The 22,371-nt window shown below is 37.4% G+C and overlaps 3 protein-coding genes and 2 long non-coding RNA genes across 7 annotated transcripts; 1 reads left to right on the top strand and 4 right to left on the bottom strand.

Moving 5' to 3' along the window:
- Window positions 1-1,665: 1,665 nt before the first annotated feature.
- On the top strand, window positions 1,666-4,031 carry LOC126594968 (putative transcription elongation factor SPT5 homolog 1). Its single transcript, XM_050261298.1, has one exon. The coding sequence runs from the start codon at window positions 1,897-1,899 to the stop codon at window positions 3,904-3,906; it is 2,010 nt and encodes a 669-aa protein (XP_050117255.1). The 5' UTR covers window positions 1,666-1,896; the 3' UTR covers window positions 3,907-4,031.
- A 536-nt stretch (window positions 4,032-4,567) lies between these two features.
- Window positions 4,568-8,295, bottom strand: LOC126633979 (mitochondrial carrier protein MTM1-like). Of its 2 annotated transcripts, XM_050304480.1 has the most exons (10): window positions 7,850-8,295; window positions 7,443-7,517; window positions 7,114-7,239; window positions 6,609-6,668; window positions 6,315-6,485; window positions 5,917-6,016; window positions 5,668-5,759; window positions 5,404-5,553; window positions 5,170-5,228; window positions 4,568-5,049 (listed from the first exon to the last, which is right to left on the bottom strand). In XM_050304480.1, the coding sequence occupies exons 1-10, from the start codon at window positions 8,078-8,080 to the stop codon at window positions 4,914-4,916; spliced, it is 1,200 nt and encodes a 399-aa protein (XP_050160437.1). In that variant the 5' UTR covers window positions 8,081-8,295; the 3' UTR covers window positions 4,568-4,913. The 2 variants fall into 2 exon arrangements, with proteins under 2 accessions (XP_050160437.1, XP_050160442.1); XM_050304485.1 differs by lacking the exon at window positions 7,850-8,295 and having other exon boundaries at window positions 6,609-6,684.
- A 204-nt stretch (window positions 8,296-8,499) lies between these two features.
- Window positions 8,500-9,128, bottom strand: LOC126613921 (uncharacterized). The gene is made up of 2 exons (XM_050281538.1): window positions 9,120-9,128; window positions 8,500-8,928 (listed from the first exon to the last, which is right to left on the bottom strand). The coding sequence occupies exons 1-2, from the start codon at window positions 9,126-9,128 to the stop codon at window positions 8,500-8,502; spliced, it is 438 nt and encodes a 145-aa protein (XP_050137495.1).
- A 1,363-nt stretch (window positions 9,129-10,491) lies between these two features.
- On the bottom strand, window positions 10,492-12,244 carry LOC126633814 (uncharacterized). 2 transcript variants are annotated; one of them, XR_007627153.1, is made up of 3 exons: window positions 12,095-12,244; window positions 11,595-11,661; window positions 10,492-10,705 (listed from the first exon to the last, which is right to left on the bottom strand). It is a non-coding gene; the product is annotated as an uncharacterized LOC126633814 (long non-coding RNA). The 2 variants fall into 2 exon arrangements; XR_007627152.1 differs by lacking the exon at window positions 11,595-11,661.
- A 1,028-nt stretch (window positions 12,245-13,272) lies between these two features.
- LOC126631346 (uncharacterized) lies at window positions 13,273-14,670 on the bottom strand. Its single transcript, XR_007626365.1, has 2 exons — window positions 14,545-14,670; window positions 13,273-14,386 (listed from the first exon to the last, which is right to left on the bottom strand). It is a non-coding gene; the product is annotated as an uncharacterized LOC126631346 (long non-coding RNA).
- Between the last annotated feature and the right edge of the window lie 7,701 nt (window positions 14,671-22,371).

Below are 22,371 nucleotides of genomic sequence, written 5' to 3'. Positions count from 1 at the left end.
CTCTAACCGAGGGCTAGGCCAGAGGGCTCGTGGGCCCCACGAAATCTGAACGGGTCAGAAGGCTAACCGGTTGGCCATCTTCAATCAGCTAGCCAACCTGCTGGCTAGCCTTCCTTTCCACTTGCCCAGCCTGGTTTCATTTTTGTTTTTTTGTTCTTTCAGACCACTTTAAGGCTTTCAATTTTAGGTCTTAGCCCACTTTTTGTTTTTTTCTTAACAACCCTTTTTGTTTTTTTGACCTTCTTTTTTTTAATTTCTAATTTTTTCATACACCATTTCTCACATTTTTTTTTCACCATTTCATACTATCTTACCTCTTTTTATTTCAATTCTTCACATTTCATACTATAGCCCTTTAACCTTCAGTTGGAGATGGTTTTTTGTGATAGGGTTAAAACAAGCCCTCTGGCCCTTTAGCCCTTAGTTGGAGATAGAGGCAAATATGGCCATGTACTATTCATTAAAATATTAATATCTTGGAGGGCCAGATGGCTAAAACGAGCCCTTTGGCCAGCCTTCAGTTGGAGATGGCCTTACGAGCTGCTAGCAGAACAAAGTATTCCTTGCAGATGAGAGATTTTTCAGTATGACCCGCACATGAGATGGTACATCACGTGTCACTATACAAATGATGGGATATGTGTGTTAAAAAGTTAATAACTTAAAAAATAAAATTTCTCACCACTTACATAAAAACACGTGGTGTACCACTCGTGTTCTCGTCACAATAAAAAATTTCTCCTTGCGGACGCTACTTCAAGATACTTTAGGTCTAGTTCTAACCGAATTAGGTACCGGGAACATGAAGGCATCCTTTTTATCCCTCATTGTGGTCCAACGATCAACACTTATACGAGGGTAGTACTATCCACCCACCAATTTTTATTTTCCACATACCTCTTTCAATTTTTCGATCGTTGGATTAAATTAAATAGAAAGGATTAATGATAAAAAAATTAATAAGGATATGTGAATAGCACTATCATTCTATTATCCTATGATATTTTAATAAAACAATATTCCAACTATCCTTCCATTACCCTATGATATTTTAATAAAACAACTAGCATTTGCCTACACATTTTGTGTGTATGAATACATTTTTTTAGAAAATGAGAAGGAGAGAGGGAGAGAGAGAATGTGGGGGGAGTGAGAGGTTTTTTTTTTTTTTTAATTTTAAATATTAGAGGTATTTTAACATCACCTATAGGTGATGCTTCAATAAAAAAAAGTAAAATTTGAACTTGTGAAATTACATTATTGCCCATCATTTTTTTTGTGTGATAGAAGACTAAATAATCTTTTTACCCTCTTTTGGTTGACAAAGAGGGTTTCATTAATTAATAGAGATATTCCAACAAAAACAACTTAACAATTTTTCTTATTAGAATCCAATAAAAAGTATAAAAAAAAAAAAAAGGATGCCAAATAAGAATAAAAGAATCACTTTATTTTTGCCAAAAAAAACTTTAAAGTTCTTACTATATTAACCGCCTAATGAGAATAAAGGGGGAAAATAAAAATTTATTGGGCTCTAATTAAATAAAGGGCCTATTTAGCATATTCTTAACCGTTTGGGGCCCACAAAAAAATACATAAAATTCGCACGTACAAGTAAGCTTAATTAGCGAAACCCTAACTCATTCGGTATCACATTCACGTAGACCCTCGCGCACCCTGGGGAAATCGATGGCGCGTAGAACAGAGGCGGCGACGACGGCGATGAGAAGCAGCCAATGGAATAGGAAGAGGGAGCGGATGTCTACGATAAGGTACCCTGTACACTCGCGCCTCTATATATATATACGAGGCATTAGGCGTGGGGTTTCTTGAGGAATAGCCAAATCACGCAAACCCTACGAAGAACCGAGAAGTACGAAACCCTAGACGAAGGCAATGAAGCGCCGCGGAAGAGAAAACTCGTTCTACGAACAGGAAGAAGATCCAGAAGAGGCCCTTTTTGACGACGAAGACGGAGAAGAGAAGGAGGAGGAGCGACAAGGAGGAGGCTCTGATCGTAAAAGGAGGAGATCGGATCGCAGAGAAGATTTCGCATCGAAATTTTTGGATATTGAAGCCGAGGTCGATAGCGAAGAGGAAGACTATGAATCTGAGCCCGAGGACGACGGCTTCATAGCCCAACCTGGCGACGATCCAAACCCGAGTGATGGAGAAGACGATGACGACGTTAGAAGGGCGAAACACGGTCGGCTGTTGTTCCCGGAGGAATTGGAGTCGGAGGGAGATATTGAAGAATTAGAGAGAAGAGTTCAGGGGCATTTTGATTCTCACCAAATTCAGTTTGATGATGGTGATGATGATGATGAAATTGGGCAGCAAGCTCGGTTGCCTTGCGTAAGGGACCCGAAATTGTGGATGGTCAAATGCGCGATCGGGCACGAGAGAGAGGTTGCTCTCTGCTTGGCGCAGAAGTGCATCAATCAAAAATCAAATCCATCTCATATGATCAGGTCTGCAATTGCTCTTGATAATCTGAAAAATTACATATATGTTGAGGCAGACAAAGAAGCCCATGTGAGAGAAGCTTGCAAAGGCATGCGCTATGTCTTTACTGCCCAGAAAATTGTTCTTGTTCCTATTAAGGAGATGGTAGGTGTCGTTTCTGTGGAGAGAAAACCCTCCGTTGATGTTTCGGTGGATAGTTGGGTGAGGATGAAGAGGGTAAAGATGTATGAAGGGGACCTTGGCAGGGTTGTGGATGTGGATGATGTGAGGAGGAGGGTTACGGTGAAATTGATTCCAAGGATTGATTTTCCAGAACTTGCGAGGAAATTGGAGGGACTAGGCCTACAAAAGAAGAGATTTATTCCTCCTCCTGCACGGTTGATGAACATTGATGAAGCTGAAAGAGTACTGGCGATTCAGGTAAAGGAGACAAGAGATCGGGAGACGGGTGAATACTTTGATAAGATTGGTGACATGAAGTTTAAACATGGGTTCTTGTATAAGACCGTGGCAATGAGTTCGATCAGCTGGCATAATGTAAATCCTACTTTCGATGAACTTGAAAAATTTAGAAAACCTGCAGGGAATGAGAATGCCGATCGTGGCGATGATATGTTTTCGAACCGATATAAAGGAGAGTTTATGAAGGGTGATGCAGTTGTGGTGGAGAAGGGAGATCTGATAAATTTGGCGGGGAGGGTTGAGAAGGTTGAGGGAGGGAATGTTCATATGCGACCCGACATGAAAGGCCTTCCAGAAACTCTTGTGATAAACAAGAACAATCTTTGCAAGTACTTTAAAATTGGGAATCATGTGAAGGTTACATCTGGTAGTCAGAAAGGTGCTGCTGGCATGGTTGTGAAGGTTGATCAGCAGCATGGGCTGGTCACCATTATAACTGATAAAACCAAGAAACATGTTTGCGTGTTCGCTGACGATGTTGTGGAAAGTTTTGGTGCTACTGGTGATGATGCAAATGGTGTTTCTAGTTTCTCAAGATTTGGCCATTACAGAACTCCGAGCAAGTTTTCTGGAGGTCGAAGAAGAGGGCCTGATGCTAATGGTTTGGATGCAGGGACTAGGGTGAAAATTCGGCAGGGTGTTTATAAGGGCTACCGCGGTCGTGTTGTAGAGGTCAAAGGACAAAATCTGCTGGTAGAATTAGAGTCCCAAATGAAGATTGTCACAGTTGATCGTCGAAGTTGTGTTTCTGATTCCGATAACTTTGCCGCGTTTGGAACACTGTATCGCTATGGCAATGGCATGAGAGGGACTGAGACTCCGATGAGAGATCCCAGAGCAACTCCGCTCCATTCGTTCATGACTACTCCGATGAGAGATCCTAATGCAACTCCGCTCCATTCGTATATGACGACTCCGATGAGAGACCCCAGAGAAACTCCTATCCATGATGGCATGAAGACTCCAATGCTCTACTGATTTTCAGCTTTTAAGATTTCTAGTTACGTTTGAGTATTAGTTTTTATGTTTTTTGTTAAGCCCTTTGAGACTTTGAGTATTAGTTTGGCATTTTGCTAATGTCAAAACTTTAATATTTTTGTATTAGGGGAATAAATTTTAAATATCATCCAACTTTATTATAAATTGGAGGGTCCCAATGACTATTCTGAGTCATTTTCATTTCGAAAAACAGAGAAGTGAATGTAAGTCGTTATCCTTTTCCGAATGGAAAACCCTCATATCATCTTATACCAAATCAATCTTTTTATGTACTTTTTAGAAACCCCGATTTATTTTTGTCAAAGGCAGCTAGGAGAAGTGAGGTGTTGAAATGACTAAAATAATTTTGAACACAAGTCATGTACAACTTATTCTAGGTTAATTTTGGAAAATTAGTATATGACAAAAATCACTTAAAATTTTAAGTCATAAAATTTTTAAAATGATTTATAAATTCATATAACATATTAAAAAATTTCAAAAAAAATTCATTGAGTAAATAAAGACTGCTGTCTGCGACAAGTATTTGGAATTATATGTTTGTCTGCCTCCATTGCCATCAAGGTTGAATAAATAAATAAAAAATATAGATTTCGTACTTTCAACCCAAACTTAAAAGTATGAAAAGAACATCGGCAGGTATTTGCTAATTTTTGTTTCAACTAAGAAAAAATGAGCGCAGTTATGCTACAATCAAATACAGAGTTCAAATTTCCTGTAAAAAAAAAATGATATTTCAAAAGGAACAATGAAGAGAGGATCTCCTATTCTCCAAAAATTGCTGCTATCTTCTGTCGCTTTTGACCTTTCCCACCACCATGACAAGAACATTGTGATTCGCACAGATGAAATCACATAACCGAATGATTTTGCTCCTTCAAGGCAGCCCCGTGTATGATTAAACGCCCGGTAAGCTTTGTACAAGTATACCAGAATCCCGAAACCAACGAACGCGCAAGTACAATCCATGAATGTGTCAGTTTTGATCATTGAGGTGTCAGATGTCTGTAATATAAAAAATACTTGACGACTTCATACGAGGAGATGACTATGCCAACAGAAGGGCCGGCACGACCAACACGGGGAACAACTCCCATGAACAACCCCTTCATCCTTCCGTCCCTATTAAACACAAAAAAGTACGAGGCCACGGTTGGTTAAAAACAGAGAAAAATGAACATTAATTTAGGGAACTGAAATCATGTGATTGATGGCTATATTGCGGTTAGAAGTCTCATATACCTCCAAATTTCAAGCAACGTTTTTCTTGTTGTCATCATCAATGCTCTTGCAGGATCCTTCTGCAAAAAGAGAACTGTTAAAATTCAAACAGTTCATCTTTTTAATTTTGGGTGCGCTTGAATCTCGTGAATAAGTTCGATAGCACATTTAGGATTGCTTCACCGTTTCTTTCAGTACAATGACAAGAAAGGAAAGGAAACAAAATCATGGTGAAGCTTATTTTAGAAAAATAACCTCTATTTGTCGTCGAGTTTTTGCCACATCAAGTGGACATGTAGCAGCAGCTGCAAGGCTTCCTGCAACAAATCCTGCAGAGAAATTTGCCCCGAGGACACTGGCTGCGCTGGGTTCATCACCTACCAGACCAAGAATTCTTCGCCTGATCTGCACAGAAGGGGCAAATGAACAAGTTGAATCAAGCTGTGTACACCTGCTGGTGCAAGGCGTAAAAGAAAATCAGAAGGTACGTTTTGAATTTTCTTGAAATATGTGACTCACTGGCTCAAGGGTTGACCAACAGATTGCAGAAAAAGGAACATCGCGGGTAAGTTGAGCCCCAAGGCCAGTCCACAAGAGGCGATAGTTTTGAACTGTTACAGAAAGAAAAAAGGAAGGCCATCAATAATCTATTTTAACTAAAAGGCAACCTTATAACTATTCTCAGCGAAATCAGCTGCAAATCCAATTACTGATGACAGATGGAACAGCAGAGAATAAATCAAAACTAGAAGTAGGGAGTTCACATACAGTTTTGAAGGGGGGTTTTGTTCTTGACAGGGTCAATGACCCTATTCAGCGTCCCCCAAACTCCTGGAGGCTTCACACCGGCTTGAGTTTCCCTGAATGCCTACATTTAAAGAAGGGACAATGAGAAATTTCAATTTTGGGAGAAAAGAAAAGACAAACTTTATCATCCACATAGAATAGTTCTCCTACATAATCATCAAGATAAGTAGTCAATACATGAATGACAGTTTATCAAGGATTTGGAAAACATGATATGGTATTTAAGCAAAATATATAGTTAGTCATCTTCTTGTCTGATGCTAATTGTATTTTTATGCCGCAGATTCTCAATAACAATTGTTATAATTTGAGGTCTGCAGAAAAGATAAACTAGGGCATCAAATCTACATATAAGATACCTGCATGCGCGTCCTTGCCAGCTCAACAGGGTAACAAGAAACGCAAGCTAAGGATCGTGCTATTGACCCTGCAACTAATGGCACATATGGTGTTATACTTGGAGCATTCTGAGTCGTGAAATCTTCCATCCAATTGCGGAAAATGTCATAACAAGGCATGTAGATCCCCACCTGATTGACAAATAGAAAAAGTAACTACTAGCAACATTACTTCCAGAACAAAGTGCATGGGATCTAACGCTGCAAGGAACCATTTAGATAAAAGAGGTAATCATTGGAAACAGGGAGACTTACAGTTGGCATGGCCAATGTTAAGCTTGCAGTAGTGCCTCTCCAGAGTCTCCAAAATCCTTCCTGCACCAATTTATTCCTGTGAAACCCCTATAATATTATTAAAAAGTTTGCCTACAAACTCAAAGACGATGACCTAAATATACAGATAGTCCCTTAATGGCGATACATTAGGCACATGGACAAGGCAACGAAAAGTGTCTTAACATGAAATTTACCCAGTTACTCTCTATCTAAGACTGTATACGATACTTTCAATCTGTCCGCAATTAATGAGAGAGAAAGTGAGTAGCTTTTATTATAAGGTTAATTAAAAAAACATATGCCTGGTTTAACCTATGAAACAAATATTTAAGGTCGACACTTCACATCACAATATGACAGGAGCACTCTATTTGACTGCAAAGGTTATTTAAGGATAGATTGAACTATAAACACAAAGGAAGACAAGTCACCCCTTTTGGGACATGAATGTACTACATAAACATAAATGTATGCATCCACTAACCTGGCGTATGACTTTGTACAGCACATCCAGTGTTCCTTTATACTGGTTACACTCTGGAGGGCAGACAGTCTTGGATCCAAGTATTGAGCTTGTGCGTGGCATTGAAGATCTCAAATCTGAAAGCATCTACAGACGATCCCAAGGCCAAAATGTAAGGTGCTTCAGTACAAGGAAATATCAGTACATGAAACCGGCTAGCTATGATTCAATCTCAATGAAAGCAATTAAGAATTGAAGATGAACTCAATAAAGGAGGTACTACTAAACTAATGAACTCAATAAAAGAGGTACTACTAAACTAAGTAATCGAAAACCAGTTGTGTACATACCGCGTTTGATTCTGCGCAAGCCACATCACATAGCCCCTGATAAGGAACTCCAGCAGCCTGTGCTTGCAACCTTGTCTGAAGGCAACGCAACAAACAATGCATGACACCAATCAATTTCCATAACACAAACCTCAAGGTTAGAGAGCTTTCTAAACATGCAACCTTCACAAATGACTAAAATTTTCAGGCAAACACCAATCAGTTCAAAAGGGTAATTTCTAAACCAATAAAATTACCCTTTTACTAATTCACAACAGCAAAAATATATGATTTTTTCACAAGGGTTCTAAGAAGCATACAGAATCTCAATCACAGCATATGCAAAATGGGACAAAGTGTCCAAAAGATGAAGAAATGGACAAATTTAAATACAACGAATCCAAAAAAAGGAAGAGAAACAGCAGAACCTTGGCAACGTCAAGAGGGTTAACGAGAATCGCAGAGACGAAGGCGGCGCCGGCGGCGGATAAAGACCGCTCGCCAAAACCCAAATTGGCGTCGGAGACACGCATGGAATGGAACAATTTCTGCTGCTCTTTGGCTTCTCTGAACATGGTATCTACGTTTCCTTCGAAATCAACTCTGCTGGCGGCCGCCGTGGTCATCCACGAGGGCAGGCCGTGCCTTGAACCCACCATTTCCTCCTCCTCCTGGTCTTTGTCGGTCTGTCCTGCAGAATGTCTGGAGATTTATTTAATATATGGAAGAGAGAGACTGAAATTTTCATGGGGAAGACGCGAGAGAGTGCGTCATTGCGTATGTGTTCGATACTTCGATGTATAATTCGTGGCGTGGAGCAGAGGGCGCCAAACAAATTGGGGCTGCTGTGCTGTGGATGTGGATTCCAATGGGAGAAATTTGAGTGGGCTTTTAAAGCAGTTCCACACCTCAAAAAAATACCCTACCATCCAGCCTATTTAATCTATTCAATGAACAATGATAGATCCCAATAAACAGTAATAGGCCAAATACATCTCCGTTCCTAAAAAATTAATCTAGTCAATTTTATTATTTTTTATTATAAAATAATAAAAAATAATATATTTATTTTTAATTTCTACGAGGAAGACACAATGAAGAAAAACAGAGTCACAAAATCCCTCGCATTCCACTTCCTCACCGTCTTCACTTCGACTCTCAAACTCTTGGCCCTCCTCAGCGCGTCGACCTCCTTCAACAAATCGAACTCCAACCCCTTCTTCTTCAGCTCCTCAATACACTTTTCTAGCAAGTTCTTATCCTCATTTTCTCTCTCTAACAACTTCTCCAGGTGCCCCTCCGTGTCGCTTTTATACCTTATCGCCCAAATGATCCCCAGCGAGAAGCAGAGAGAACAAAGCGACGGGATCCAGGACCTGCGGCACATGAACTCGTGCGGGTCCCGCGACGAGGAACTAAAGAGAAGAGTGAGAGTTGTGGAATGGAAGAGGAAGAAGAAGATGAAGAGCATCGTGATCTCCTTTTGAACCGAGTCGATTTGGGACTCCTTGATATTAGGATTTCAACTTGCTGACATCATACGGGCTCGTCCATGGCTCTGTCAATTTTGGGCTAGCCTGGAGACCAGCTTGGACTGGGTGCCAGCCTATTTGTTAGGTTGGAGTGGAATGACTGGGTGCTGGCCTATTTGTTCCCCGGTGGAACTGCTCTTATGACTTATTGTATTTGGGTTAAAACCGAGGACATATTCACTCTTTCGTATTCAAGCATTGAATAATTTGATTTCACTCGTGCTCAAATTTTGATGTAATTGATTTACTATTTAATAGTTAGATACGTATTATCTATTTTTTATTCTATATTTGATCATTAAATGATAAATGCACGTAACATAATTGTGCTTCTTTAGTTCCATCATTTTTGGAAAACCCTCCCTCTAAAGTAATTCCATTTTCTCTAATTGCACGTTTACGTAAGGGTAATGAGAATCAACAAACGAAATTGAATTCCTATTATGGATTACTCCGATGTTTACTAAATACTGGGGAATCAATAGTGTGGTGGACCCCACCCGAAAAAAGGAATGCAATTCATGAAATTGGAGGAGTGGGATTCCCTGGATAGATGAGGTATTTGAATTCTAGGAGGGTGAGGGAATTAGGAATGCATTTTTTCTTCCTATTATGCCCTCGTTCACATTATGCACAACTCCATGCATATACCGAAGAGAAGAAACTACAATTTGAGCGATAAAATTTAAATATTAAAGTAAATACTTAAATTTATAAAAAAATAAAAATAAACAAAAGCATTATAGTGTGTCTATGAAATAAAAAGCAGTTTAATTTTTTTTTTCTTACTATTATATATTATATCAAATTTTATTAAAAATCTATATAAAATATTTGATTTAGTATAAGGGCATTTTAATAATCATATTAGTTTATATTCTGATTCTGCTGAATTAGTAAATAGCTTTATGGAATTAGTGTCATTTCTATTTCGATTTCATAACATTTAAGTAAACAGCTTCAGTAGGAATTCGATTATGACTTCTCCTCATTCCAACTTCTCCTCAATTAAATTCCTCTTATTTTCATTACGGTTACGTAAACGCGCCGTAAGTGTAATGTTTTCTCAATGCATGCTATCTACAGTCAACTTAGTTGATTTTGGTCATTGATTAGTACCTTTGTCCAGTTTTTTATGCACAGCTTGGATTGTTGAAAACTAAATTCATCTCCAACCGAATAAGTTAAGGCATCTTCAATGAGAATGGATAAAGGTCCAAAAGTAAAAAAAATGGTTAGAATTGTCTAAGACCATCTCCAAATGAGACATCAAATCCTAAGTGGAATGTCATGTAATTAAATTTGAAGGTAGGAGCAATCTCCAACCGATATATCAGTACTATGTGGATTGACATATGAGTTTTCATATGTCAAATTTGACAGAAGAGAAAAGGTGATGTCAAATATTTTTTAATTATTTTATTATGTAGGTCTCATTAATTGACACACCCCGACCGAAGTCGAGACGTGTTGGCCATCACGTGAGAGTGATGTAGCCATGTGCACAAGGCGGAAGTGATAAAAAGTAAGAGAAAAACTAACAATTTAAAACCAATCAACTAACAATCCCAATAAGAAAGGATGCTAGTGAGGATTTAAGTATATACATACACTTTCAGAGCAAGAAGAAGGTCTAGTTGCAGTCAAGGGGACGATTGCTAAATACAACACCCGAAGGTGAATCCTGCGTTTTCGGATTCTGTCAGAACACCGTTGGATTCCTCGTGGCCACCAAACTCTGCTATCTAAGACCTGGAAGGGCGAAAAAACAAAGTTGAGTGGGTTAGTAAAACACATTTACACGAAAACCTTATTTTCCTTTGAATATACTAACCCCTTGCCGTAAAACAAGTATATGATTATTTTCCCAGAAATTAGAATACATAAATAAGTATATAAATATATCATTTCAATTCAATTCATGCTTTACACATTCATAAACATATGCATGCCATGCCAATATATAACAAAGTACACAATTCAGGTAAGAATAATTTCATAGAAATATGATATGTTAGCCGGAACTCCTGGGGTGGTCTGTACGGCTGAGTTTATAGCTCAATAGTCAATTTAGCCGGAGTCACTATAATGACCTATACGACAATATATTGCACATAAGTCGGAACCACTGAAAATGGTCTGTACGACAAGGTTGGGTGTAATATAATTATGCTCAATTCTACTCTCTCAATGCTAGCTGTGTGATAATACATTAGTCACCTACGAGTCGGAACCACTTATAGTGGTCTGTACGACAAGACTGTGCACCTAATTGGATCCAATGTGAGCATATCGTGCAGGAGGTGACATAATATACAGGCATGTGCCAGCTCTCTCTGGCTAAATCGCAATCACCCTTGGTGCAAGTTTATGAGCTAACGCTTCTCAATCGAATATCGCATCATCGATGATTTACATAACCAAACACAACTTACCTGAACTTACATGGACCTCCACAACACCACATTTATATATATAAGGTATCACACATCAATTCATGTACGAAACATAATTGTATATGCATGGCATTTAAATTGCATTTCCTTTAAATACGTTTTCTGGGAAAAACGTCAAGTATATATATATATATATATATATATATATATATATATATATACACTGAAAATAACTGCTCACTCACTGAGATGTCAATGGGTCGTAGCCCCCGAGCCTCGATTGATTACGCACCTCCCGAGAATAGGCCTCACCTATAGGCGTAATAATCGAATAAAGGTTATTTAACGCACATAACCAACAATAGGTAATAAATTTTCATATATTGCTCAAATTGGGTATATGAATATACCACAGTGACCTACACAACCTCAGGATCATCCCTAAATTTTTAGATAAATTTTTGGAAGCCTCACGCGCCCCCACGCGCCGACAATGGCACAGCCAGACGCGCCCCCCACGCGCGGCCATGTGCCAGGCACACTGACGACATCAGTTAACGCTGTTGGAATATTTCGTCAGACTTGACGGAATATTCCATCGTCTCCTTCTTCAAAACTCCGACGACCGTCGTCGGCGCCGGAAAACTGGAAAAATTTCTAACTATGGTTTCTTCTTCATTTTTGCACCATTTTCTACGTACTTTATACCAAAATGAAGATCTCACAAAGATGAACACAACCGTACCTGGCTTGACCTTCGACTTGTCGGAAATTGGCTGGAAAAAGCCTTAATAATTCTGGCCAGATTTGAAACTCTCCGTTCTCACTATTCCGAAGTCCAAAATCTTCAAACGAAGTACTCCGAGCTTCGTAAGGACCTCCTTAAACTCCCTATGTCCTTTAAATTCCCTAAAAGTCAACATTTTACGTGAGCATGAATAGTACCTTAAATCGGGTTTTGTGATTCGACGTGAAATCAAAGGTAATCTTACCTATATTTGGTACCTTTGAACTCGTGAGGACCATAGGAACACCATGGTACCATTTTCTTCTTCTATCTGCCATGTTTGTAAGGGCTTCTGGTTGTGTCCGTACAAGAGAGAAGAGAGAGAGAGAGAGTGGGTAGGTGGGTGTGTGTGTGGTCCAAAAGCCACCAACCAAAACTAAGAAAAATCTTAGTTCTAATTGAGTCACCAATCCCAAATACTTACACCAAAACATATCATACACGCATCATTCAATGTCCGAGGGTATTTCCGTCTTTTCACGTCAACAAGAATTATTTTCCGGGACAGGCTATGACATTAATGCACCAATTATAGATCTTGAAAATTTATTTTAATTGATTTCTTTTTAAAATGTATCCTACAAATATAATTTATAACTAAAAAAATATATCGGTTGGAAAAAGAGAAATTTTGACATTGTAATGTTAGTCATCAAATTAACATTTGACATTTATTTTTTAACATCTCTATTGAAAATGCTCTAATAACCCTCTCCAATCAACAGGCCATGTTTCGGACAAAAGGACATCAGACTGATAGTACCTAAACTACCCTTATTAAAAACCCAACTAATTAACCAAACATGCCCTTAATTATTAAAAATCAAAACCCTAACCAGTCCATCTTCTCCATTTGTCTCTCTGTGTAAACCTCTTTCTATCTTCCCCATCCACTTTTCCCTAGTCATCCTAACTTCCTGTATGTATATTTACTTTACAAGTCTTTTATGCTTACTGTTATGAATCTTTCTAAAGAGTTAGTCTTGAAAATGGAATAAAGAAAATTAGGGAGTTATAAGTACTTCTTTCGGACCCTAAACACCATTGACACTGGCGGATTTGCATTTGCACTGGAGAAACTCTCCTATTAGATGTCAGAACATAGTATTCTGGAATTAATCCCCCTTCTGGTAGTCTTTGTTTGTTTTTTTTTTTTTTTAAATCAAGAAGCGAACTTTCATTATATTAAAAACTAGTATAAGGGCCCAAAAAGAGCCAGGTAAACAACAACATAAAGTAAAAGGCCTAAGCAAAATGAGAGCCGCAACCAAGATACAACGTGAGACCCACATAAGCTTAGGCTTTAAGGCTGAAAAAACAAACAACAAACAACCCTAATCTCAAGCAGCATAAATCAGATCGCCACCGCAGCCACATCCTCAAAGGAAGTCAAACTCTGAACCGAGAAAGTAGACACCAGATCCAAATCCCTTCACTAATCCCTACAAATATACACAAATAAAGTATCTTATGGGTAAAAAGTGAGGATGAGGGTATGTAAAATACCCATACTGTGGTGAAGGCCACATAACACTTGGTCTCAATGGGGATCCGGCATGCCGGTTGGGGGAGGGGAAGTAAGGGAGGGAAGTGGATTTTATATTCAATTTGTTATCGAATCCCATCAATCCGAGCACATGGTGGGTGGGAATGAAATATTACGCCTAAGGAAGAGGGAAGAAGAAAAATTAAAAGATAGAAAGTAGTAAAAGCAGGTGAAAAAAGTCGGATAAGGGCCATGAAGCCCAAGATAGTTGAGACTTGACTCAAGAAAAACTGAGATTAAACTCATGAGAGAACAGGAATTAAAAAGGAAGGAAGAAAACTGGAAAATGGGAAGGAAGAGGAGGAGGGATGCAGGGAGGGGGAGGAGCAGAGGAGATGAGAAGGGAGGAAAATACTTGACGACTTCATATGAGGAGATGACTATGCCAACAGAAGGGCCGGCACGACCTACACGGGGAACAACTCCCATGAACAACCCCTTCATCCCTCATTAACACAAAAAGTACTAGGCCATGGTTGGTTAAAAATAGAGAAAAATGAACATTAATTTATGGAACTGAAATCATGTGATGGCTTATATTGCAGTTAGACGTCTCACATACCTCCAAATTTCAAGCAATTTTTTTCTTTCTGTCATCATTAATTTATGGAACTGAAATCATGTGATGGCTTATATTGCAGAAAAAGGAACATCGCAAGTAAGTTGCGTTCCAAGGGTAGTCCACAAGAGGCGATAGTTTTGTACTGTTACAAAAAGAAAAAAGGAATGCCATCAATAATCTATTTTAACTAAAAGACGACCTTAGAACTACTCTCAGCGAAATCAGCTGGAAATCCAATTACTCATGACAGGTGGAACGGTAGAGAAATAAATCAAAACTAGAAGTAGGGAGTTCACATACAGTTTTGAAGGGGGGGTTTTGATCTTGACAGGGTCAATGACCCTATTCAGCGTCCCCCAAACTCCTGGAGGCTTCACCTCGCCTTGGGTTTCCCTGAATGCCTACATTTAAAGAAGGGAGAATGAGAAATTTAAAATTTGGCAGAAAAGAAAAGACAAACGTTATCATCCATATAGAGTAGTTCTCCTTACATAATCATCAAGATAAGTAGTCAAAACATGAAGGACAGTTTATCAGAGATTTGGAAAACATAGTGTCGTTTTTAGGCAAAATATAGTTAAAATATTCAGTAGTAAACATTGGTCAACACTCATCTTCTTGTCTGATGCTAATTCTATTTTTATGCCGCAGATCCTCAATAAAAAGTGTTTTAATTTGAGGTAGACTTTGGGATTGGTCAAGAGGTGCTGCATAAAAGATCAATTAGGGCATCAAATCTGCTTATAAGATATCTACAGGTAAAAAGTTTGGAATTTGCCAGAGCTTTTTATAAAAAACTGTTTTTATTGTGTTTTGATTAAACAGTTATAAAATAAAGTTATTAAGTATTTAATGCATTTTTTGTGTAAAAGTGCTTTTAACAAAAAAACAGTGTATGAGTTTTTGGTAAAATTTTATAATAAAATTGATATGAATATGTTAAATGACTCAAAATAATATAGTATTTAATGTGATGTAACTTGTTTGATATGTTGTTTTTTCCAAAGTACCATGTAGCCCCAAACCAGCCTTGAACCGAATTAAGATTTGTGGTGGTGATAGTGTGATAGTGTCAGGAAGGGTAGGCAGACGTACATCTACTGCTTTTACAACCTTTCTTTCTTACTAATTTTGCAGAATAGTTTTCTATGTTTTTTAAGGTATATTTTGGATTTGGTTCCTAGTTATTAACATTCTTTGACCAAAAATCTAATAGTATTTAAATTTGATCAAAGTTCATTGATTTTGTACACATCATTATATTACTAATAATATAAGTTCTTTGACTTTATAAGTCTCTAGACTTTGTACACATCATTACATTACTAATAATATGAATACTTCTATGAGTAAATTGTAGCTATGGTTCCTTAACTTTAATTCATTTGAAGCAATGGTCCCTCAACTAAAAATTCATTATCATTGGTCCCTTAACTTTAATTCAACTAGAGAAATGGTCCCTTAATTTTAACTCAATTATAGCAATGGTCATTCCAACATAACTCGTTTTGACAAAAATTTTGACGTAGTTGACGAAAAAGACCATAATTACACACTTTGATGAGTTGAGGGACCCTAATTATATAAATGGTTATTCCAACATAACTTATTTTGACAAAATTAATGAAAATGATTATAGCTATAAATTTTAATAAGTTGATGGACAAATGATAATGAATTTTTAGTTAAGGGACAATTGCTTCAATTTGATTAAAATTGATATACCATTGCTACAATTTACTCTACTTCTATATATTTGATATTAATTGTTTGACATGTTATGAGATTTATATATGGCATATAAACCTCAATAAGGAATAGCTGTAGTATTGTGGGTCTTTGTGAATCATATTTATGTATATATATTAGAATTAAGGTTAGGGTATACAAATTCCATCCTATAAATTGTATCGTTATCTTCCAAGCAAACCGTAAAGAATTAGGGTTAGGGTGTTTGTATTCAGGTTATTTGTGAGATAAATAATGAAGAAGAGAGTTCGGCAGACCTATCGATATGATCAATTTGTTCAGTTGAAGAAGGCGTATGTCTGCAACTTGGGAAGGAGAAGACGTTGGCCACAAGCCATGAAGAAAAGAAACAACTCGGGAAAGAAATTGCGGGAAAATATTATTAAGGGTGATTGTTGCAGCTCGGTGGACCGAATCAGTGAGTTGCCACATGAAATTATTGTTAGTACACTGTCACTCGTGTCACTAAGGGAAGCAGCAGCTACAGGTATCCTTTCTAGGGGATGGCGTATGTGTGGGCGTCCACTATGACTCGTCTTTGATTCTAATGAATTTGATGCGAACCCTCATCGCTTATTTGATGCGAACCCTCATCGCTTCGACAACCAGGACAGTCGTGCATACGTCGATTGGGTAAATCCACCACGGAGGCACAACCATCAGACGATTCCGGACTTAAGTCACTCTCGATCACTTTCACTCAAAATGTGCACAACTTGTCCGAGCAATTTGGATGAAATTTTTTTGAATCTTTTTGTTTTTTCAAGTCTGATTCCAGTCCTCGAAACTGTTTCACATGCCTCTCACATTACACAACTTAACGAAAATTTGGATGAAATAGAAGGGAGGTAATTGACACTCTTGTACTAGTTAAGGGAATGCAAAAGCAAGTGGACAATCTATACAAACGACTTAGAGCTCATTTGGATGTACTTTTAAAATGACTAAAAACATTTTTTGTGAAAATATTTTTGAAAATAATCTTTAGTAAAAATGCTAATAAATCCTGAAAAATCACTTACTTCTTGGAAGAAACACATAACTAGTTTTTTTTGTAGAAAGCACTTAAAGTGCTTTTAAAATCCAATAATATTTTTTCTGTAAACACCTTTAGTCATTTAAAAAACATATCTAAACGAACCATTAATCACACGGGGGGATAATTCATCAAGTATGTGCAAATGTGTTTGGGAGCTGCCACGTGCGTTAAACATGGGAACGAAGGAAGTACTTGGTTCCCGCTCCTAAAAGGAAGTACTTGGTTTCTACTTTCTACCCCTAGAAGGAAGTACTTGGTTCCTAGAAGGAAACAGTGACAGCTGCTACAAACCTTGAAATGGACCCTACTAGTACTCATGTTTTTTATCTACAATATTTTATGAGAAATGTTAAAATATTATCTGAAAAATGAGAATCTCAATGAATTATCCATTACTTTATATTTTTAGCATAATTCTTATGCCGACATCATAAAATATTGTATAAAAAAATATAAGGTGACAGAGAGTTTATAAAAAATCTTACTCTAATAAAGTCTCCTTAGGGTTTCTTATATTTTATTTCTTTTTATTTATTCGCTTTGTTTTATTTCCCCTTCAAATGAGCTAAATTAGATATCCTAGCTTAGATTGGGAGATTGGTGATTAGTGTGGTGCCAAAAGTAATTTCTAAAATCATAAAGGTAACACGTGGATTTTTGGACAAGAAATAAGAGATTACCCTCATTAAACAGACGAGGCACACCCGAATTTTCACCTGCATGCAACGGATAATAACAACTCAAAATTCTCTTCATCAATGGAAAAGTCAAAGGTGATCATTAAAGAATTTATTCAAATGTCACTCATCAATCCCTCATTGATTTCATTCAATAAGGTAACTTCCAGAATCTCCTATTTAATTGGAAATAATTACCATAATAAATTCAAAATATTATTTCACATAATATCTTGAATTATTTCACCCATTTTCGTCATATATGGTCGGTCACTCCCAACCCTAAAGGCCGGCCACCCTCTTATAAATACTCAACTTATCCCACTAAAATGCTAAGTCATTTTGCTACCACAAACTCCTAAAAATAAATTATTTTCATAATTCTAACTTTAGCATCGGAGATTCTTTGGTCAAAGCCCCCACTCTAATTCATCGTGGGTGTGTGAGACTTTTAGCCTTAATCTAATGTGATATTATTTTGTAGGTGCATTTTCTTCAGAAGAAGAGACGGCAGAAATTTGCATCCACAATTAGCACTTAAATAGAGGGAAACGTAGACTCAAAACGCTAGTTATATATCTCATGGGTGCAATTTTTGAACCATTTCGCTTTGCGGGTAAAAAAAAAAGTTGTACACTCTTCGACTGGGTAAAACTTGTGTGCAACAACAAAACGGATTTAGGGCTTTGCCTCAACATAGATTTATTATAGGCAAACCAAATAAGCAAGATAATATTATATTATTTTCTTCCATCTATTTCATCTACTTCTATCATTTAATTTTGTCATCCTCCTCCACATAAGAAAACAATGATCGAAACAAAAGCTCAGCGGCTCACCCCTATTATGAATTCTGAAGAGAGTTATGTTGAAGATTTGTATAAAAAGATTGTAAAAAATGAGCAAGAAGCTTATGATCTCTATAATGGGTATGTTGCGCGAATTGGCTTAAGCATTTGGGGAAACAAAGAAGAAATGGCAAAAATGGAGATCGAAGAACACTTAATTTTGCATGTTCAAAAGAAGGTTTATGACAGAGTAGTAAACCTTTTGCAATGACAAAATGTTATAGCATGCACCCTAAATAAATGTATTTTATTCGTGAAAAGTGTGAAATGACACAAGTGCTCTTGTGGAGGGTTATGTTGAATAATCATGGACCGTTGAATTGAAGTTGAATTTCTCGTGTTTTCTAATTTTATACAAATAGTATTCATTCTCACAAGTGCACAAGGGAAAAGAGATTAAAAAACAAATTTAAAATTGACTACATTACGACTAAGTTACGTTTTCCAAGAACTTCTGTAGAATAGGTGGTCTTAACTGGTAAGAAATGTGCTAGCTTGGTCAGACGATCCACAATAACCCATATCGCGTCTCGTAGTTTTGGAAATTTTGGTAAATCTATAACAAAATCCATAGTTACATGATCCCATTTCCACTCTGCTATGGATAACGACTGTAGTGAGCCTGATGGTTTCTAATGTTCGGCTTTTACTTGCTGACAAATGAGACATTTTGCAACAAAATTCACTACATCACTTTTCATACCGTTCCACCAAAACTGACGTCGAAGATCTTGATACATCTTGGTTCCTCCAGGATGGATTGTGTAAGATGAATAGTGACATTCCCGGAGAACGTCATGTCTAAGATCAGAAAAATTTGGTACGTACAATCTATTCAAATACTTCAATCCACCGTCTGCATGCAGTTTCCATCCTTCAATTGTCTCTCCAGTTGAAATTTTTATTCGAATGGATTGAGATAGAGAATCACTTTGTTGTGCATCAATAATCCTTCCGACTAAAGATGGGTGGGTAACTAAATTACATAAATATGCACAACCTTCTTGTATTCCCACATGCAACTCAAAATCATAAAGGCATTCTATCATCTTTGACTTTTGATAATACAAATTAATACCACAAATCCTTGGGGTTTTCTACTTAAGGCATCTGCTACAACATTAGCCTTTCCTGGATGGTAATGTAAACCAAAGTCATAATCTTCTAAATATTCCATCTATCGTCATTGCCTTAGATTTAACTCTTTTTGTGTGAATAAGTATTTCAAACTTTTATGATCCAAATAGAGTACAAATCGTTCCCCGTACAAGTAATGTCTCCATGTCTTCAATGCATGAACAATGGCTGCCAATTCCAGGTCATGTGTCGGATAATTTTTTTCATGTGGTTTTAGTTGACGAGAAGCATAAGCAACAACTCTGTTTGATTGCATCAAAACACATCCTAGTCCACGTAATGACGCATCCGTGCAAACTATGTAGCCAACTCTTGTTTCAGGAATGATTAACACAGGAGCGGTTGCCAATCGAACTTTAACTCTTTTTTGTGTCAACTTGGTCATTGGAGCAGCTAATATAGAAAAATCTTTAATAAATCTTCTATAATAATCAGCCATACCTAGAAAACTTCGTATCTCATGAACATTTTTTGGTTGATTCCAATTCAACACTGCTTTCACCTTTGAGTTGTCCACTGCAATGCCTTTATTTGAAATAACATGTCCTAAAAATATTACTTCAGTCAGCCAAAACTCACACTTACTTAACTTGGCAAACAATTTATGTTCTCTTAATGTCTGTAAAACGATTGACAAGTGTTCTTCATGCTCTCCCTTAGACTTGGAATAGATAAGAATGTCATCAATGAAGACAATAACGAATTGGTCCAAATATGGCTGGAAAACTCGATTCATTAAGTCCATAAATGTTGCTGGAGCATTTGTTAATCCAAACGGCATAACCAAATACTCATAATGTCCATATCGAGTTCTGAAAGCAGTTTTTGGTATATCTTCCAGCTTTACTCTAAGTTGGTGATAACCAGAATGAAGATCAATCTTCGAAAAATATCTAGCACCTCTTAATTGATCAAATAAATCATCAATCCTAGGCAAAGGGTACTTATTCTTTATCGTGATTCTATTTAGTAAACGATAATCGATACACAACCTAAGGGTTAAATCCTCTTCTTTACAAATAAGCCGGGAGCACCCCAAGGTGATGTACTAGGCCGAATAAAACCTTTCTCTTGAAGCTCTTGAAGTTGCTTTTTGAGTTCCTTCAATTTCGTTGGTGCCATACAATATGGAGGTATAGAAATAGGTGATGTTCCTGGATACGTCTCAATGGAAAATTCGATTTCTCTAATAGGTGGTAATCTTGGCAAGTCTTCTGGAAATACATCAATGAAATCCCTCACCACAGGAATAAATTCAATTTTGGATTCACTTATACCTTTTGCAATCATATGAGCAATTTGTCTCAAATAATTCACTTCTCTTTTATCCAAAATCAAATCAAGTTTTGAGACCTTTGTATCACCATAGAAACTAAACTTTTTTCCATCTAGGGTTTTCATGGTTATCAATTTCTTTCCACAATCAATAATATCTCCAAATCGCTTAAGCAAATCCATTCCAAATATTACATCATAATCCAACAAGTCCAACAACAACAAATCTCAATCCAATTTATGATGAAATATATCTATTGTGGATGATCTACATACTGATTTACTTCAACACAACTTCCCTAAGGAGATCCAATAAAAAATGGACGTTTTATAGATTCAGACTTTAACTTGAGAATGGATGCAAATGATGTAAATATAAATGAATTCGTAGCACCAGAGTCAAACAATATCCTAGCTAATGAGTTAAAGATTAGAAATGTACCTTCCACTAATCCTGGATCTTGTTGTTCAGCTATTCGACCAATAGCATAAACTCGACCCTGAGCAAGTTGTCCGGGTCTCCTAGCACCTGACGGTGCCCTAGGTCTCCTTGGTGCAGGTTGTCCTCTTGGACGTTGTGCATGTTGATTAACCTCTAAATTGATTCAATGGAGGTTGGTACGGAGCACGATATGGTGGTGGTGGTGCATGGAATTGTGGTGGTGGAATTCTAGGTGCTTGGTTCATTTGCAACCTTGGACATTCCCTTTGATAGTGTCCTAATTGCCCACAATGAAAGCAAGATCGTCCTCGGGTTTGACCAAAGAGTGTTTGATTTTGTTGAAAGTGAGGTGGAACAAACCTTGAGCGTTTACTACTTGGCCCTCCACTTGGGTTCTTATACTCCAAAGCTCTTTTAGAACCTAAAATCCTCTGTTCTGCCATTAAAGCACGATCAACAATCTCAGCATACCTCTTCAGTTTAAAAAGTTCCATTTTTTCTTTGATCTCTGCTCTTAATCCTTCTTCTAACTTTGTTGCTTTAGTAGTCTCATCTAGAATCATGTAAGGTGCAAAACGCATTAATTCTTCAAACTTCGACACATATTGTGCCACAGTCATTTCATTCTGGCAAAGATTTGCAAACTTTCTAGTCTTCATGGCTCTCATAGTGTCAGGGAAATACTTCTCCAAAAATATAACCTCGAATGTTGTCCAAGTTGTAATTTGAAGATCAGGATTAACTAGCACAGATTCCCACCAGTGATAAGCTTGTCCTTCCAGGTAAGTACAAGCAACTGTTACTTTTAGATTTTCCGGAACCCTCTGATCATTCAACTTTCTCTTGATCTAGCGTAACCATTCCTCCGCTTGCATTGGGTTTGGGTCACCTTTAAATATTGATGGTCGGGTTTTGTGAAATTCCCCTTGAATCCTCATTATTTGATCATTTTCTGTTCCC

This window comes from Malus sylvestris, chromosome 1 (assembly GCF_916048215.2).
Source record: "Malus sylvestris chromosome 1, drMalSylv7.2, whole genome shotgun sequence".
NCBI classification, from domain to species: domain Eukaryota; kingdom Viridiplantae; phylum Streptophyta; class Magnoliopsida; order Rosales; family Rosaceae; genus Malus; species Malus sylvestris.
The sequence above is the reverse complement of the archived record's forward strand: the minus strand, read 5'-3'. Positions and strand labels throughout refer to the sequence as shown.

Bases quoted from the DNA above. Each gene is read 5' to 3' on its own strand.
- LOC126633979 (XM_050304480.1), bottom strand. From the start codon at position 8,080: ATGGTGGGTTCAAGGCACGGCCTGCCCTCGTGGATGACCACGGCGGCC. The intron at 5,554-5,667 runs GTGAGTCACATA...CCTTCTGTGCAG, and splicing joins GTTGGTCAACCCTTGAGCCA to ATCAGGCGAAGAATTCTTGG. The intron at 5,229-5,403 runs GTTATTTTTCTA...CTCTTTTTGCAG, and splicing joins AAACTCGACGACAAATAGAG to AAGGATCCTGCAAGAGCATT.
- LOC126594968 (XM_050261298.1), top strand. From the start codon at position 1,897: ATGAAGCGCCGCGGAAGAGAAAACTCGTTCTACGAACAGGAAGAAGAT.